General features: G+C 34.1%; 1 protein-coding gene across 3 annotated transcripts in view; it reads right to left on the reverse strand.

The window, feature by feature from the left end:
- The window catches only part of LOC118733704 (integrin alpha-PS2), a 121,381-nt gene that overhangs the window by 84,726 nt on the left and 16,535 nt on the right, over positions 1–20,120 (reverse strand). For all 3 annotated transcript variants that reach the window (XM_036463229.1, XM_036463227.1, XM_036463228.1), the window contains exon 2: positions 14,094–14,582. In XM_036463229.1, the coding sequence (XP_036319122.1) occupies positions 14,094–14,401 (308 nt within the window). In that variant the 5' untranslated portion in view covers positions 14,402–14,582. The remainder of the gene's footprint in view (positions 1–14,093; positions 14,583–20,120) is intronic.

Below are 20,120 nucleotides of genomic sequence, written 5' to 3' on the forward strand. Positions count from 1 at the left end.
ACCATATCAACTATCAAAGTTAGACTCATTGACAATTCACAACAGCCGCCGCAGTTATACACCAAATAGTAGATTTAGATGTACAAATTTATGTACAAATGTATTTTAGTGTTTTTGTATAGCATACATTCATTTACCTAGTACATACATAAATATCAGGGTGGCCCTAAAAATATCAACATCATTATTATGCGTAAAAAATAAAGGCATCCACGAAAATTTAAAAATAATAAAACACAAATTAGGGGTCGCTACCAGGGCTTAAAAATTACATTTTTTTTAATTCCAAAAATTCAACAAATCTGGACTTTGACCAGTTGTAACTCAGCGAATTTAAGGATTTATGTGAATATTTTTCAATAGCATGTCAAATTTGTGAGATTTCAAGTAAATTTTTTTTCGAATTTTTGCGATTTAAAAAATTAAATTTTTTCAAACCCTTGCCAAGAATGTATTAAGAATTTGTAAGGCTTAAGAATTAAAAAAAAAAATAGGGGTCGTTATCAGGGTTTGAAAAAATTATTATTTTTTTTTAATTGCATAAAATGGAAAACATTTACTCATCGAGTTTTAGAATTTTTATGAATAAGTGTCAAATTTTTCAGATTTCAAGTTAAAATTTTGTCGAATTTTTTTGGATTTGAAAAAAAAATTATTTTAAACCCTTTCCAAAAACGTATTTAAAATTTTGAAAGATGTATTTAAAGTTTTGAAATTTTCGTGCATGTGGAAGCTTCAAAATTAATCTTGATAACCCAACTGACAGTTGCTAAGAAGATAACCATACGTTTGTTAGACGTGTCACGGTTTGCTTGCCTTAATTTTATGGTTATGTAATTTTTATGAAATTTTTTTCCAAGATACGGAGTGTTTAAATAGGTATTTATTTATTATTTAAATGCATTTTATTTAGAAATATTCTTCATTTTAAATGAGAATACCACCGATTTGAATCTTCATTTTCAGTTATCAGGATTTTAAAAAATTCATTTTTTTTTTATCGCAAAAATTGGACAAAGTTACTCAGCGAGTTTTAGAATTTATATGAATAAGTTTCAATAAGATTTCAAATTTGTCAGATTTCAAGTCAAAATTTGGTCAAATTCTTGAAATTAAAAAACATATATATATTTTTTTCAGCGACCCAAATTTTTTTATTTTTTATTTTGAAGTTTTCGTGGGTGTCTTAATTTTGTACGTGTCTATGCATAACAAAATAATGGTGTGCCCACTGCAAAATTTAGATATATTGATATTTTTAAGCATCACCGTAATGCAAAAGATATGCATTTAAACGCTGCTGCAATTTCTGCTGTTACATCGCCACAAATGGCTCGTATCCGTTACGTCTGTCGCTGCTGGCATGAGTGGCATGGATTTTCGTTGGATTGGCTCATAAATGGCAAATCGCAATATTGCAACCAGTTTCATATTGCGTAGTTGCAACCAACCTCCTCCATTGTATGCGATATATGTATATACATATATCTATGTATATCGAGAGTCAGCAAGTCTGTCGGCGATAATTTGCTAGACATTGACAAAAAAGGTAAACGCATCATCGGCAACAGCAACAACAGTGACAGAAACATTATCGCCACCGTGTTGAGTCCAAGTGTGAGTTAGCGTGTGTGCAATATGCTCACAACAACTATAGATAGGTTCGTATGCCGCCAACAATATTATCGGCAGCGGCAATATGCTGCACGCAAAAAGCACTGTGGGCTAGAGCAAGTTTCAATTTCAGTAATTTAAAATGATAAGCAGGCAGACATAGTTAATTTTAGCAGAACAAGAAAAGTATCTGGCCTTTTTCTGTCTACAACATTGTGTCATTGCCGGTTTTGCCAAAATGCTGTACACCGCTGTCTGTAGCCAGTAAAGCTAGAGAGTTCTCCGACTTCATCTGGATCGATCGAACCCATTTACATCCAAGTCGGTTTAAGGAGCATTTTCTAAGTCAATATCATTCCATATTTTTGACGTTTTCATGAAATTAAACTGGAAAATTAACATAGAAATCCGAGTTTAAGAGACCTACGGTTGCCTGTATTCTTGAAATAAAATATTAGGTAAGAAGTGGGGTCTACGCTCTGGTTCGCCCAATTATTGCATACTGTTCGCAGGTTTGGTGGAAAGCCGTTGAGACAAATTACAAACACACAATATTAGGAAGGCTACGAAGAGGATCAGTCAGCATTGCGATTATAGGGGAGATCAGTACATTGCTAAGGGAAGCGTTTAATGACATATGTTATATGTCACCAAAGGATCTCTTTATTTAGGAAAGAGTTTCACAAAGTGCCCTGGGGTTAAGTGAACGGGGTCTGTGGAAATAACTTGCCTTATGTACGGGCATGGATGTATCCTGTACTCTTTAAACGATCCCAGCGCTAATGAAAAATCTGATTACATCTGTCCTTCGCTTCTCTTCGAGGAAAAACTTCAGCATATTCTTACGGGTGACGCTCAAAAATGGATTGTAGCATAGGGGCACGGTGTATGTCAACTGACCTCCACATCGGAAAGTCTATCCGCCTACCGAAATCGGCCAGTGTTTTCAGGCAGGAGCAAAATTATTTTAACCTCGCTACTAGCATTGTTGATTTAATGGATAATAAGCCGACAATCAAGACACGTGGCTATGTAAGTATCCTCTCCGGCATAATAAAACGTATCGTTTACGGACGTTACGGCTTTAGCTGATAGGCATATCGTTGCACAGATCTGGGTGGCTAGGCGCAGCAACATACACGGCAACGAAATGGCCCACGAGCTAGCCCGAAACGGGTTTGCTGTGGATATCTCAGTCGTAGAAGGTAGTACATAAAGGGCCACATATCTCAGCATCAGCAAAAGGTGGCTGAGAGTAGATGGAAAGACTCACAATACTGTGTCTGTGCCCCATCTATCGCGCAAAACGCACTACATTTCTCATAAAACTGAACAGGAAGTATTTGTTTCGACTAGCTTCCTTGTCAGTATTCCCACCAACATTCAGAGCTGTGACCCTGTGAGCTATGGTCCAAAAGGACCTTGCGTTTGCAAACGTCATGGTTTCCGCTGAGCATTCACTGAGCCGACATTATTTCCAACTGTCCTAAAATAGTCCATAGGTAGCCAAAGGTAATCCTTTCCTGGTAAGATGGCCTCCTGGGTATTCTTATACGGTGTTTACATGAGGCGATTTTACAGCCAACTTTTAGTTGAAAGCAACAATGCCTAATCGCTTCCAATGAAGTTGGGGGGTCGCCTCTCAAATTGCCTGGGAAATCGCCTCATGTGTAGATAAGTACATGTTTATATAATTTAATTTCTGAAGAAAAAAATTAGATTCTAACAAAATAAATTAAATAGAAAGAAGATAAACGCACCAGATATTTATTGTTAAACATGTTAGAAAAACGTTTAGTTATCGATTTTCGATTTCAAATAACAGAAATCTTTACCTTTTTTCATAGCAACAATCGGCTAAAAATGAAGTGGGCGTCTGCATTGATCTTCATTAAAAACCAGGACAATTTAGGTGTGGACCAGGACACCAGGACAATTTTCTAAAATCAGGACAAATCCTGGAAAACCAGGACGGCAGCCTTAGTGTATAATCTTCCATTGTTTCACGAAATATAAAACAAATTGACGCTGCACTATAGAAGAGATGATGTTGCAAACAGATTTTAGGTTATATAGTCCATACCCTCCTACCATACCATATAATCTCTTCTAAATTTTGTTTTCTGTGAATAAAACCAAGTTTTGCCTTAGGTTTGCGATCTCAAACCAAAAGACAATGGCTTATCTATCTTATTAAAAATTATTTATTTGGCCATAAATTTCAAAGATAAATTTTTCTCAAATAAGTCAAAAACAAGTTAGGTATCTGCCAAAGCAAAAAAAAAATACTTTATTACATATTTGTTTGCACATTTGACGGTGCGGCGACATTGTTACTCACAGCTCGAAGTTCTTCAATAACAGCATCACCAGCAACAACACATTAAGCCGTAGGGGCTCAACCGATCAGCGCATTACACAACACATATCGAATGTGTTTATTGATTCTTCGTACATTTATTTGCAAACAAAGCTAAGAAAGCCATGAAAGCCAATGATTACCGATCACGGATCGATCGAAAGATTTGTCAAGCCAAAGGCAGAAAAAACTTAACGCTGCGCTTGAATGGTGTCATGAACAAGCAAGAAACGAATTACTCGGTACCAGTTCAGCAAGCGCAGCTTCGCGCTTCGAAGCGCAGCTGTTGTTGCTGCTGCTGCTGGAGTGATGCCACTGAGGATCACGTTCTTATTGCCCGTTGTGTAGAATTTGGGCTTTGGGCACTTATTCGCTTAAGGAAACTTGAGTTGGCATGAGGCCGGATCGGCCAACAATGCGGATTTCAGGCTGGCTGTTGCAGTGGAGAATGTCAACTGACCGTATATCGCCCGCAAATGGCAACTAGACGCGACGACGATGACACCAAATGCCCACAAATTCTAAGAGCAACAAGTATGTACTTAGCTTGGCCTATTGTGGCCAAGTGCTGCACAGCCAACTGTGTGTGTGTGTAAAAATGGCTTAATCGCCAACGACTGGTTGTGAAAGCCAAAATAAAAGTTATGGACTTAAATCTAAGGATATATTCTATATTTTCTATGGCACAAGCGAGCATTGCATATGCAATTTTATGGTCACAACCACTGCGAATTGGGTGAGTTACTTTTGCGCTTGCGAGTGTGCTTGCTTTGCTGCTTTTTTGCTTAGCTATGACCAGCGGTATGCCCCAAATTCTAGCGAACTGTAACTGATGCATTATTACACTGAACTCTACTTTACTCACTGCACTGAATTGAACTATTTAACCTTAAAAGTATCTGATTTGTATTATTGTTTATTTATTGTTGTGGCCTTTCTTCTAATTTTTTGTTTTGTTTTCCTTTGCAGTGCTAAATATGCATTTTTGGTATGGCATAAGATTGCCGCCTCTAGCCACGAGTTGCAGCTTATTTATTGATGCTGAACCTGATTTAGATGCTGCTTCAATTTGCCAAGTAAGTGAAATTCAATTATTCTGCATTTTTCCTTTAATTTCCATTCAGTTGAGTAACTTGCTTTCTCGCAGCTCATCTTTGAATTATGCGCAAAGTTTATATAACATTTCTGATTCTTTATGAAATGTCAGACGCAAACACTAGATAACTCTCGCTCAGCACATTCAACTTGCGATAAGAGTATCTGCGCACAATGCCATATAATATTCTCTTCGATTTTATAAGCTACTTAGTTAAGTAACGGTTTTCATTAGGATGGGTGGTGGGTCGATTTATTGTAATTCTTAATCGTATAGCTTTAAGTAGTTCTATTACAGTCACAGCCAAAGTATATCCCGCGCGAGAAGCTTTTTAAAAGCTCTATCCCTCCGATCGGCGGTTTTGAGGCCGTGAATGTTTAAAAAAGCTCCGTACGCGCGGAAGGCATAATCCATCACGATTCCTAATTGTAGTCTAGCGCAGATTTGGTCACTTCATAGAAGCGTTTTCAGAGTTAGTCAGAAATAGCTTTTAATTAATTATAATGTATGTATACGAAGCTTAAAACGGGCGCTGCAAGCATGTCTACGATGTGGCCAAATCCATTTTATATACACGGGAACGATATAAAAGCTCGCTCTGGCCAGCAGTGATCAAGCTCCCTCTGTAGTCGTTTCTATTCTATAGCAGCAAAGAGCGATAAAAAAAAATATATATATAAAGATTTAAAAATCTCTGCATGCAGGCAAGCCGCAGTTTATAGTCTACCTCGGGGCAACTCACTTCATAGGTCCGTGTGCAGAGCTTTAGTAAGCTTTCCCAGCAAAAACTTTTAATTTTTTGGAAAGGACTTATTTTTGTATCAATGGAGTAATGCAATACAAGTCGCCTCAACACAATTTTCGCTTATCCATTGCATTACTGTAATGCAATGGCAAGAAATTTTACATTTATTCGATTACCTCCAATGACATGCACATGTTAAAATAATGCATTCTGTAAACGAAAAGGTAAGCGGTTACCCTCGATTGGGGAAACACTTTTTGAGAGTAACCGCTTACCTTTTCGTTTACAGAATGCATTATTTTAACATGTGCATGTCATTGGAGGTAATCGAATAAATGTAAAATTTCTTGCCATTGCATTACAGTAATGCAATGGATAGGCGAAAATTTTCTTGAAGAGACTTGTATTGCATTACTCCATTGATACAAAAATAAGTACTTCCCAAAAATGTTAAAAGTTTTTGCTGGGTTATTTCAAATCAGTGTGTGCCAGCAATTGTGGAGAGCATTGGTGTGCGGTCGGAACGTGCGTTCATTGTCAAATAAAATTAGAATGCGTCAAGCGCGGAATGCCGCACAAAAAGATAGCACTTCAACAAAACAATTAAAATCATTTAAGTGAGTTGAAGAAGAGATTTTTTTTTACTTAGAACTGCGTGGAGCAGGCGGTTGGTTGCTTGTTTTACATAATCTCCCTCGCTTCTTCAATTTCTCGCAAGCTGTTAAGTTAGGTATTTACTGCTATCTCTTCACGGCTACTCAGCAACTGATAAATTTCGCCGAATGCAGTAGATTGTGTGAATACTGCCGCTTCGTAATCGCATAGATATTTCTATTAGACAATCATGTGATTCATGCACTTTTTTGCTCGGATTTTTTTTTTGTTTATTCACTTGACTCAATACTCAACTGCATTTCCCCCACTGACACTCAACGCCTGAAATAGCAATGCATTTATTTTGTGTATATGTATGTATGTACATCCTTAGCTAGCTGAATATGCGTCGGCATCAACAATTAGCCCTCGCTTACACAATTTCATCCAATATGCATTTGCGCCGGCAGCTTTTATTGTAAACAATTTAGTTTTACCTACGCTTCTTTGGCCCTAATGCGCTAATGAAAAAATATACATACATATGTATGTTTTTTCCAGCCTTTGTTTTCACTCTCTGTTTACATTTTATACTGTTGCTATAAGCAAAATGGAAATTGCTTTTATTTAGTGGGCGAAATGCACTCACCGGGCAGAGCACAGAAACAAAAAAAAAATCACCGCATTTTATTTACTTTTCCCAAAGGGAAAATATGCAGTTAAAAGCTTTTTATATGCATTTTCCTGTAGTATTTTCAGTATTATTCTTACATACTAGTATAATTTACGCTTGCATTGGTTTATTGAGCGGTCTGTAATTTACCTACTTACAAGAAATATAAACAAAAATATTTTTATACTAAAAATTTGGAGCATATTTTTCGGAGAATTATATGAATTCTGCGGCAGGAAAACTTTGTTAGCTTTTCAATCGAGTTGAAATTTGTTTCGAATGTGCATACTAGATTTTCACATTTTTTTAGAAACGACCAATAAATCAACACTTTCAAATTACAAAATAAAAGTTATTCGATTTCCTTCTGTGTGTATATTTAGAACAGGCACATACTAATAAAGGGTATTTTCATTAAACAAAGGTTGCTATCTCTCAACTGACCAGTGTTTTAAAGTGTCTTTCTGCGGTAAATAAATATCTGGGGGGTATTTTTGCAGAGGAAACTGACATGGCAGATATATTGAGCACTCACAGCGGCCGCCATGAGTATAACGAAGAGGAAGCGAAAAAGACGTATATTCCTGTGCTATTTGGCACGATTGTCGGACTTCTGGACAACGGGAATTATTTGGACATTTCCAGAGTAATATTAATCGCCACGGCCTTCAATGGATTTTCTTGTGTTTCTTCACTGTTGGCTCCAATGAACGAAAATTTAATTGTAGTTAGATGAAGGTTGAAGAAAAATTACACTGAACCACAAAAAAAATTGTTTTGGCCAAACTAGGTTTGTTATATGTTTTTTGGCGTTGCTAAACACGAATCTGAAGTCCGTTTTGCTCCATCATGTCAGAATTTGTTCTAAACTCAAACAAGATGGCGGATATTATGTGACGTATCCATCACATCGGAACCCACTTCAGATCTGTGCTCAGCGACCCGAAAAAAACAAAGGAGCACTAGTAGCGGATACCTTTTTTTTGTGATTCTGTGTTATCAATAAAAAATTGTCCAATATTCAATAAAGCTGAATGGAAAGTGATTTATGTGGAGTTGGAACCGATTGAGTCGATTTATCCGATTAAGTTGTTCTGCGTACAAAATAAAGACAAAGTTAAATTTTTTCAAACTCTATAGGGACATGTAAAAGTTTGTTTAAAATTTTGACCTTTCCATGGATGTCTTTACTTTATATGTAGAACGAAATAAAGGGGTGCCCCATAATGTTGATATTTTAGGGACCACCCTAATGCAAGGGGTTAAGGTTTCCCTTGTTTCCAAGGCGACATTCCGTTTTATTTTACGATCTTCTACTTTAATACCGGATATTTTTGGTTATGGAGTTATCTGGTTATTTCAAAAAAGATTAGTCATATAACCAGATGATCTAATAACCAGGACTGTGTGAATGCCAACAGGATTTTTTAAACATTTTAATCAAAAATTTGCTTTTGAATGAGAAGTCGAACTTCGCATCACTCTTGAAAAAAGTTGGTCGCTTAATAGGCATGCGTGCGGACAATCATATAGAGCTCACGGAAAATGTTTTGGTCGCCACTCAATTTTTATAAAACCGGGCTTCAATTTTTAAGCAGGTATTTGATCACACTTTTTTGGCTAAGGTGTAATACAAAGTATTTTAAGCCTCAGCAAAGTATTATTTTTTTTTGATTGTTTTAAATTTTAAAATGTTCCTTAAAAATAGACAAAATTTAAATCATTCTCTTGAATTAAGCTCGATCTCGTCTTCATTTTTTTTATTCTAACTCATTGAGACTAGTTTCCTATACCTCAATTAAAGCTTTCATTCATAAACAATCTTCAATTTCAATAGGCATAAATCAATGCCGCTGAATTGATTCGAACACACTCGCGTGAGGTCTGTTAGAAGCTATGGGCAACGAAATAAGAACGAAGGTCATGCATAGAGCTGCGGAAAGGCGTTGCTGTCCCAAATCGTAAATTTTCCCATCAAAACTAAATGCACGTACATATGTATATATATGTACATACGCATGTATGAGTTGCATGAATGCCAAGTGTTGTTTTGAAATAAAAAAAAAAGAATGCCTACACGAAAACATAAATGAATATTGGCGCTTCTCAAACGATTTTCATTCTACATGTATCTACATATGTATGTATGTAGTATGTGCTGGCATGGCTCATAAAACTGCAATAAATCGCAAATTTAAACCAATTTGCTTGAGAAGCGACTACACATTGAAATGCATACATATCAGATTCTGGCTTTCAATTTTTCACTTCAATTTTTCTTTTCATTTCTTTTCTACAACACTACAAAATAATCAAGGCAGATAGATTTGAAATGTGGCAAACACGCGCACATACTCAGAGGCGCTTTGAAGGCATTTAAAATAGTTAATTTAAAAGGCATTCAACACATTCATTATCTCTTCTACTGCCGTTTGTTTGTGTTGGCTAATCTCAAATTGCATTGGTATCAGCTTGACTGGCTAGCAGTGAAAACATCATCAACATCAAGCTTGGCTTATCGGACTTAAACTATGTACTAGCATAAGCACATGTGTATGTGCATTAGGGCAGGTCGAAAACACACAAAATGTTTGATACGAAAATTGTATAGGTCTTAGAAGGTGCTATTTTAATCCCGTATTCCAGAAAATAAATCCTGTTTCTCTGGGACAATATCTTTAGTCTGCGGAATGAGCTTGAAAAATTGAAAATTAGAGTGGAGTATTAATTTTTCAAATTTTTACAACGACTTGTGTAGATCAAATCCGGAACTTATTTCCTATCATAAAGTCATAAAAAATAATTTGGGCAAATTAAAAGTGACTAACATCAATATTTTAATCAATTAATCTTTCTTTCCTACTTCATTTATTCATTGATTAAAATATTGATGTTACTTACTTTTAATTTGCCCAATTTACATATTTTTTTATGACTTTATGAAATAAGAAATAAGTTCCGGATTTGATCTACACAAGTCGTTGAAAAAAATTAAAAAATTGGTATTTCCATTCTAATTTTAAAATTTTCAAGCTAATTCCGCAGACTGAAGATATTGTCGCAGAGAATCAGGATTTATTTTTTAGAATAAGGATTCAAATAGCACCTTTTAAGACCTATGCAATTTTCGTATCAAACATTTTGCATTTTTTCGACCCGCCCTAATGTGCATGCATCACATAGAGTGGGAATGCTCTTGTATTTATGGATGTGTAGTGATAGCAGAACCTGTGATTATTTTTTCTCATCCCCGAGCCGAATGTGAAGTGATACAGTCGAAAGGTTATCATTCCACAGCCTGTGAATATTGTGTGCTTAGCTTTAAATATATACGTACATAGTACATATGTATGTACACAAATACAATCTAAGCTAGCACGAATTTATCTGTCGTAGGCGCGAAGCGGAGGCGGGTTTTTGAAAGGCAGATTATATAAGTTTTTGTTTCTGTTTGTTTTGGGTCTTAAGTGATTTGATAATCTTTTGAGAGACAATTTTTGTAAATTATGAATAAGTAGGATGTCGAATTTTAGTTTTTGAGTACCTCTTAGAGATTTATTCTAAGAATGTAGGATTGTGTACGACAGAAAAAACTACAAACAAATTTGATTTAACCAAGCCGGTGAGATATTTTAAAGCTCTGAGCGACAGGTCGGGTTAACAATGTCTTAGATCATTCTCAAGGTGATTAATTTTACGTACCGTATGACCCAAATCTCGACTGACCAATGTGTGATGTAGGGAACTAAATTTCTTGTAGCACGTTTTAAGTGGCCAACGTATCTTATTCAGGGAAAACGCCTACAATGCAAATTACTCGATTAATCAAAGATCAAATAATTGAACCTTTAAAACAAAAGTTTCCTCTATTTTTAATTACGTATGCTAATATTTATAATAGAATATGAAAATAATTGCGCAACACCCTTGAAAAAAAAAAATCTAGAAATCAACGGTAATTGTTAGACACTTGAAACTTGCACCTTTTTGACGTAGAATTTAATGGGCTACAAAACTTCATACAGTGCTATATCGGTAATCGGAACAGCCACAATCCTGAGGCTATGCGGATTACTGGAGTATCCGGATTATAGATGGTGAATGACGGTATGAAAATTAGCAACATAATTTTGAAGCAATCCTGTATCTCACATTGTTTTTTAATTGTTAGTGTCAATTAATTACTAATATTTTACTAAAATTAAACGCCTATTCTATTTTGATGTACATCTGTCATGGAAACTAGCACAATAATAAAATATGTACTACGAGTACCAGTTACTGTAGAAATTCGATCGTTTTTCTAGTGTTTTTTTTTTTAAGAACCTCGAAGATTTTTTTCAAACATAGCACTTCCAGTATCCTGCAGCGTAAAACGTTGCTAACCGGAAAGCTCCAGCTTCAGAACTAAATACAAAATGACTATGAATTTCTATTTGTATTAAGTAATTAATTTACATAACAATTGGCATATTCCGGCCTGACAGGTTATCAGGTTGTATGGTTATGTAGTTATGTATATTTTTAACTCAGTTTATAAAAACCAAATACACTAGAGAATAATAATTTTTAGCCTTACAACCTGATAAACAGGCAGGTGTGAATACCCCAATTCAGTTTTTTTTTTTTTTGTGTAAAACTGCATCAGAAAGAGAACAAACACAAAAAATTAATTAAAATAAATGAGTTCGCCTGGGCCACACTTCATACAGAAGTGGAACTTCTTTGGTTAATTTCTAGATCGTTTCCAGCGTTAAAACTTCACTACGATCGTAGTAGATTTGCCACGATTTTTGTTGAAAATTATAAATTTACTCCGCTTTACCCACGATCTACTTCGTTTTTCTTTCCCAAATACTAAAGAGCACTTTTTGCAATATCTGAACTCAAAAAGTTGTCTTAGGGCCGTTTTTTCAAGTAGCTTTTAAAATTTATGTGGCCTTCAAATAGATTTTTTGCTCAAAAAGACTATACTTTTTTTTAATAGAATGATGGGCTTCCAATTACACTGTACGTAACTATGTAATTTTTTAACTTTTGAAATTTTCTAAAAAAAGAAAAGGCCATGAAATAGTATTCAAATGTTTATTTTTTTGAGATATTGGTTTTTGATTTTTATTAGTGCTTCATTTGTTCAAGGACTCCCTGAAATTATCCGACGAATAAGTTTTTTGAACCCATTCAGGAGTGCTATTTAAAAAAAAAAATTAACTATCGTTAAACAAAAAAATCAAGAGCTAAGAATTTTATATAAGAAATATGGAAAATTTTTAAGTTGCTATTCCTTTATAGATGCTAAATAGTATAGTTGCAGGACACGATTAAAGGCTATTGCAATGCAATATTTTATTTTTTTTAGCCAAAAATGGCACATTATGACGAGCCAATATACATACATAAAAAATATCTACTACGGAATTTTTTTTTCTGCTACCTTTTTTCACTTGATTTACTCCGATTTAGGCTTTTTCGGAGTTCTAACTCTGATCGTTTCGTATTGCAGAAATTTTTATTAAAATTCGCGTTCATCTTTATATTCGTTTTATTCGACTTTGTTTCGGTTTGGTAATTCCTCTTCGTCTTCATCGTCGTATTTTGCTTCGTTTTAGTCTACGTATTCGCCTTAGCCTTCGCATTCGTCTTCGTATTTGTCTTCGTGTTTGTCTTCGTTTTTATATCCGCATTCGTTTGATTTTACTCGCCGTTTTCGTATTCATTTCCCCATTTGTATTCTTATTCATTCATTCGTGTTGGTATTCGTCTTAGCTGTTGTAGTAACCACATAAAAATTTCCTAAAAAGTTTCTAAGGGAAATGCCAGAATTTTGGACCTGGTCAGATATAACTCTGGGTCGTTCTTGTTACGGAGACGCGACAAAATAAAACGAAAACACGAAGCACAACAACCTGCAAATTGACCAGCTTGCAAAAACAACAACTATACAAAAATACAGAAATTTTTACAAAGCGATTACAGCCATAATTTCAAACCAATTTTGAAACCGTAACAATATCTACGGAAAAATAACTTACTAATGGTGCCTTTGTTTTCAAAATCAGTCCAGTAGAGCCCCCACAGGAAGACGAAAAATTATATGTTGGCGTATTAATATAAGAAAGTTATATAAACATAAATAACTGCGTACGAACATTGCTGAGTAAGGTCGTATTTAGCAAGAATTTACAAAATAGAACGAAAAAATCATTATTCAATTTAGTGTCCGAACTATAGAGTAAAAAATGCCAAAATGTCCGGTTTGTAGCCGTGTCCGGATTACCGAGATAGCATTGTACCCAAATTTTTTTTTTAAGAAATCGAATTGAAAAGTTTAAAATTTTTGTGAAAAATTTTTGGTATTTCGAATTTTCCCGATTACTATATGAAGTCAAAAAAAAAACATGGCTCTGCTGGTTTTTGCTATTGAGTGAACTATATTTTTGTTTTTAAATAAGAAAAATCTGGTGTGGAAAATATAAAAAGATAAAATCGTCAAACGTCAGGGTATTCATATTTTTGACACTTACTGTACGTATGTATATGTATTCGACTTTTTTCGACACAAACGCATAAGAAATACTAAAAAGGTAATTTTTAAATCTAACTAAATCAAATCAAATTCACAAAATAGTTCCCCCAATACTACATAGGGGATTATGTGCATACAAAATTTTGTCACCTACAGAAAAATATTTACATAAAAGATAGGAAATGCTCATAGGTAAATGCTAACAAAATTTAAAAAAAATAAAACAAAAACCGAAATCATAAAAGCCGCATATTTCACAGCTACTGTAATGTCTGCGACTTAAATAAAAATGCCTTTGTTTCACCAAATAACTTAGGGTAATAAAAATGCATTGCCTGCACAAACTGTTAAAAATAAACTAATAAAAAATATGCCTAAAATACATGCATACATACATATCTGGTTTTTTCAACATAATTTCTTTTGTATTAATTTTTTATTTTTTTTTCATTGGCACACTTCCACACTTCATTTGGTGATACTTACGAATTCGATTGTGCATATCCGCTGCGTCCCTTATGCAACGCGATGCTGAAGCCGAACATTGTATTCGGTTCACGCACGTGCCTTGTATAGCTGGGCAGATCAATGTTATAGCCATGGCTGCTGGTTGTCAGTAGGAGCAGCAGCAGTAGCAGTAACGGCAGTCGAGTGTAATGTGTTGTACTTTTGTTGTTGTTGTTGTTGTTGCTGCTGATATCGCTGAATGCGTGGGTGGTGCTGGTGGCGATGCTGCTGTTTGTTTTGGGCGGCAAGTGCCGCTCTCTTTGCCGCTTCGTTGTGCTTAGTTGCATTTTGTTGGCAGTTGAAGATTTTTTTTTTTTGTTTTTTATTCGATTTTTGGTTTTTCTTTTAACACTCTTAACACTTTAAGTAGTGTATTTTTTCAAGGGAAAATTTCAGATAATTAGATATGGTGTCATTAGCGTCGATTTTTCATGCATGTATCAGCATAATGTCGTTAGGAAAGCTGCACTGTGATCAGATTAAAAGAGAACATTGGTAAGGGATGATATTTTTTTATTTTTTATTTTTTGAATTTTTTGTGCATACACTTTGAGATTATTCAACAATTTTGTACGATATTCATACTGTTTAAAACTTTTTTTGGCCATTTTTAATGCCACGAATGAGGTTTTGTTTTTAATATTTCATCACGTTTTTATCACAATTTGAAGCGCAAAAAAAAAATTAGATTCCACCGTGCGACAGCCAATTTTACACCCTAAAAATGAATATACTCGCGAAAATTGAGGCCAAATATAGTAAAACTGCGGTTTTGGCTTTTCTCTCTGGCGTTCGGATTTTTTTTTTTTTTTTTTTCAAAAAATTATCTAAAAAATTCAGAGCAACACAGAATAACAATATGGGTATCGAATAAAAGAGAAAATTATGTACAGGATTGAATTTTCTGGTGCACAAGGACGAATAAGTATTTAAAATATCTTTTAAAATTGTAATCTTGAATATCCTTAAAAATTTACAATATATTTTTTATGTTAAAAACTAATATGTACTAACATTATTATTTAAAAAAATATTAAAATTAAGAAAGGTATTTTCAATACCTATTCGTCTTTGTGAAACCAAAATAATAAATAATTTTTCTGAAATTCTACTTTCAATTGGTACCAATATTGTTATTTTACTTTGCACTTTATTTTTTTAATTTGTTTTAAGTATTCACATCTTTGAAATTTCAAAGTCTTTTGTAAAATAATGCTTCAGAGAATAAACCTAATATTGATTTTTTCGTGTGTTTTGAAATTTTTTAACTTTTGTCGCACGGTGTCTTTTAAATGCCTACAATTTTCGTTGGTGTTGGTGTTGATTGATTCTTCAGCAGATGATAGTTTGGTTTGCAGAACACCAAAGCAAATTTTACAAGCAGATATTTTTTTTCATCTTTGTACATTTCTGAGTACTGGTATATTTTGGTTATTTAGTAATTTTTTAGTCACAATTTTTTAATCTTTATAACTAATTTTTGATTCCATTTACATATTTTACCGGACGAAAAAAATAGTTTTTCCTACATTTATAAATTTTTCAATAATATTTTATAGTTTAGATTGAGTTTAATTCATCATTGAATCACATCGCATAGATCACACAGAAGTACCTTAAAATATTTATCATTGCGAGTTTTTTTTTTCTTAATTAGGTGAGAGAGGCTTTAAAATGATAAAATGTTTGTTACAATCGAGATTTGATACATATTGCGACAGAAATGTTACCACCCCAAAGTAAATGCGCTTTATATTCAAAACCTAACGTTCTGCCATAAGATACTTTTATGACGCCTAGTTAAATTTTTATTGCCAAAGCAGTGTTTAAAGTCCTAAAACCTATACACACCCAAAAAACAAACATGTTCGTACACAGAAATAAAATATGTAAATACATAAGTTTACAGCGGCGCTAAACTGTCGCGATTTCAACCTTGACGAATAATGACTTCAACTCAAAAGCCACATAAACAAACAATACAGCAAACGTTAAAAAAAAACACTTTAAATCAAGCGGCAGGCAAGAAATAAAATCCAAAACACAATAAGATCGCGAAAAAACGCAAAAAAAATTTCGTTTTTATTTCAATTTCCAGTTTATCTAGTCGAACTGTCATTGCCGTTTTCTGCGACTGGCGCGAATATACATATGTACATACACTCAGCAGCAATAAAAAATATTGCTGACGTAACACTGACTGACAGAAAGACGATCAGAGACGGGCAAATGCCTACATATGTGCATACCTTATATGTATGTACATATGTGCATACCTTATATGTATGTACATATGTGCGAGTATGTATGTATATGTAGAATTTGAAGACCAACAATCAAAAAACGAGATCAAGAAACCAATCTATAACTAGAACAAAAGCACAGAAAAATTGGCTATAAAAGCGCCAACAGATGACAGCATAAATATTCGTACAATCATACATACATATGTGTGTAGTAAACATATAGTATGTATATCCATAAGTATATATATAAGTATGTACCCATGTACATATGTATGATCTATGTGATTATGTACTTCTGTAGTCTCTTTTTTGTGTTTCGCTACAATTTTAAAAAACAACACTGCGTGCTGACTACACAAAAAATATTACTATATTAAGCCATACAATGAAAAAATAATAATTTAAAAAAGCGGCGAATGCCAACAATAACAATCAATTAATGTTAGCAGCAGCAGAAAACTGTTGAAGAACAACAGCGAAAAGTGAGCAGAATTGAATTTCAATGCCAAGACATAAAAATACATGACATAATTAGTATATAGCACATACACATGTACATATGTTTGCATGTATACGTCTATTTTAAATGTTTGTATATTCTAGAAATATGTGTAAGAACTCTAGTACATACATATGAATGAGCAATTGGATCATAAACGCTGCTAATCACTGGAAAATGTTGAGCAACAAATGTTGCCAAACAATCACAGTGGCGCAAATTTGTTGTTGTCTTTCTGTTTCGTATTATTGTTGTTGCTGTTGACATCACTGCGGCGGCGGAAGTCTCAATAAAACTAAGAGTTTTGAAGATTTCTTGCAGTTGTTTTTTTTTTCGTTCGAAGACAGACAGAAGTATTCGTAATTTAAGTTTTTTTCAAAAATTTTTTCCATCATAAATCATTTTTCTTTCTATAGCAAAAACTGTATAAATCAATCTTGCAAACTTGTACAAAATTGACAAAAATTAATCAAACTTAAAAAAATTTTTATCAAAACTTCTAACTTTTTAACCGGAATTTTTAGAAATTTTTCCGGTAGCTACTTGCAAGTTCACTTTACTTAATTGACATTGAACGGGCTAAAAAACTACATTTCGGAAAATTTTCTAAAAATTCTGATTAAAAAGTGTGATATTTCGATAACAATTTTTCAAAGCTTAATTAATTTTTGTGAATTTTTTACAAAGTTTGCAAGATCCATTATACATTTTTTGTTATAGAATGAGATATATTGATTTATTTCAGAAAACAGTTTAAATATTGTGAAAAAACTAGTGGCGTTTTCGTTTCTATCAAAAAAGGTTACCTTCTCTTTGCTCTCTGCGCATAAATACTAAGAAGAGGGCAATGAAACGGCAGCATTTCTTGTAGAAACCAAAACGCCATAAATTACGAATACTTTTGTAAGTGACTATATGTATGTATGTATAGATACATTAGACTGCCCCAAGCTCCATACAAAGAAAAATCTCAAATTGTGTAAAATGCGATAAAATTTAGATCACCAACGAAATATTTTGATTGGATTCATAGTCAATCGTAAGCTGGGTGGAGTTCAATATACTGCTAGAAAATGTAATTTTTATAAAAAAAAATTATATTTTGGTACTTTCTTTCCACAAAATGTGCTGAGAAAATAGAGAAATCTAAATGTAAATGTTTTGCATTAAATTTTTTCAAGATTTTGCTCAGTTAATCAAATTCTAAATTTTCTTTTCTTATCCAATTTTTTCTTCAAGCTGTAAATCAAAAGGTATCTTCTCGCTCTTTTTTAATCTTTTCAAAAATTAAACCCATCAGACCTTATAAATTTCAAACCAATTTTTTTATTCAAAAATCGTGGAATGTATGTATATGGGCCAGTTTTTCACCGTTGTAAATTGGGTTCGAAAACATCTTTTCGGTGATATTTTAATGATGAAAATCGGTTGAGAAATAACTGAATTATTCAACTTTACATAAAAAATCTATTAAGCGGAGACGGTCAATCATTTGAATGAATCACCGGAGTCAATCGATTGACGGGGATTAGCAGAAAATTTCAAGGATTCCAGCGATTGAAAAGATTGCTATACTGTCTTGGTCCTGTCTAACCCTTTGAGGACCGATTTTGCTTATAAGCAAAATCCATATATCTATTATACGTACCCAATTTGAAAAAATGTGGCAATTTCATGGTTTTTTCTCTAGAAAATTTTTTTCAGAAATGCTTCCAACACCCTTCAAATCACGAATGGCCACGTTTTAAGCTAAAATGTTTCACAGAAGTCGAGATTTATGGCGGAAAAAACTACCTTTCCATGGTATATTGAACTTGAAATTTTACCGAGATGTGATTGAGTTATTCGAGTTTATAAGAAAACTGCATTGAAAAATTGCCGAAAACTTCATTAAAACTGCCGTCATTTTGAACATGTCAACATTTTACTGTAAATCGGGTTCCAGTTAGAACTTTGTATATGTAGGTATTTGCAACGCCCTCCAGCTCAGTAGCGCACCGAATTGAGGCAAAATATTTTGGTGGAAGCCATAAAAATATCAAATTTTAATCAAAAACCAAACAACGCCAACTAATTTGAATTCGTGAGGCACCCTTATGTGCATACATATCTACAAAAAATAACATTGGCTATTGATATGTTTTGCCTAAAAGCTAACCACTAATTGAGCTGAATAAGAGTTTGAAGTGCAGCTTAACTTTGTATTTCCATATGAAACACATACGCATAGTTACATATGTACATATGTATGTATAAGCACTTGAACACATTCAACCATAAAGACGCCACATATGTTTGTAAGTCCATATCTTCATACAAATATAATCCTCGTATGTATATATGTAGGTACTGGCCCACTGGCTTGGATTTCAATGAGTGCTTTTGGAGGTTTACGACTTGCCGCAAATGGCACAATGTCACTAATGGTATTTACTTCGAACTTCAAAACTGATATTCAACGAAAGGTATAAATGCATAAAATCAAGAAATGACTTGTCTGCGACTGTAGGGTGGGCGGGCGCGCAATGATATACACAGGCAGGCATATGCATACCAATTGTTGTGCTAGATGGGCGATGAAAAACGAGGTGCTAATTATGTGGCATGAACAAAGCGTGAATTGTGTTAACAAATTAGATACTAAATTGGCTGGCGAACAAGTGCATATCTATAGTTGAACAAAAATATGTAAACGCCTGCAATTTTTTAAGTTATTGTTTGCGATTTGGTAGTCTTAAATATCTGCGCCACACAGCTACTGAAGCTCTGTTAAGGTGCTTGGGCTGAAAATGGCTATTCAACAGTTTACTTCTTCTAGCATTCCAAGCAATATAATCGAAACTGAATGAAATTTTTAAATAAGGTTTTGGCCATTTTAGATTGCTGAAATCTAATTGATAGAAGCTTCGGGCCTAAACTGACAATATATGCTGGTAGAAAATAAATCTGTGAACTCCATGTAGCCCTACGGAATTACTGGTGCGATGAGAAGGACACCCACCCCGGCTCACGAGAAGCTTTCCTTTACTTTTTCTTCATATTATGCTTATGAAGAAAAAACTCGACTCAAGGTTGTAGCATAAGAGAAAAGGCTACACATTAGCTTCGCGAACTTGTATCTCACGACTTAAGCTCCAAAAAGATAGCCATAGAAGGCATACCGATAGCTCCAAGACCGATCGTGACATAGGATCAGATGTCTATAACAGGAGGCGCATCCAGTTGCTCAGTTGACTCACAACAACATTCACTGCTGCTTCG

This window comes from Rhagoletis pomonella, unplaced genomic scaffold (genome assembly GCF_013731165.1).
Source record: "Rhagoletis pomonella isolate Grant_MI unplaced genomic scaffold, Rhpom_1.0 Rhpom_scaffold_00002, whole genome shotgun sequence".
In the NCBI taxonomy this organism is placed as follows: domain Eukaryota; kingdom Metazoa; phylum Arthropoda; class Insecta; order Diptera; family Tephritidae; genus Rhagoletis; species Rhagoletis pomonella.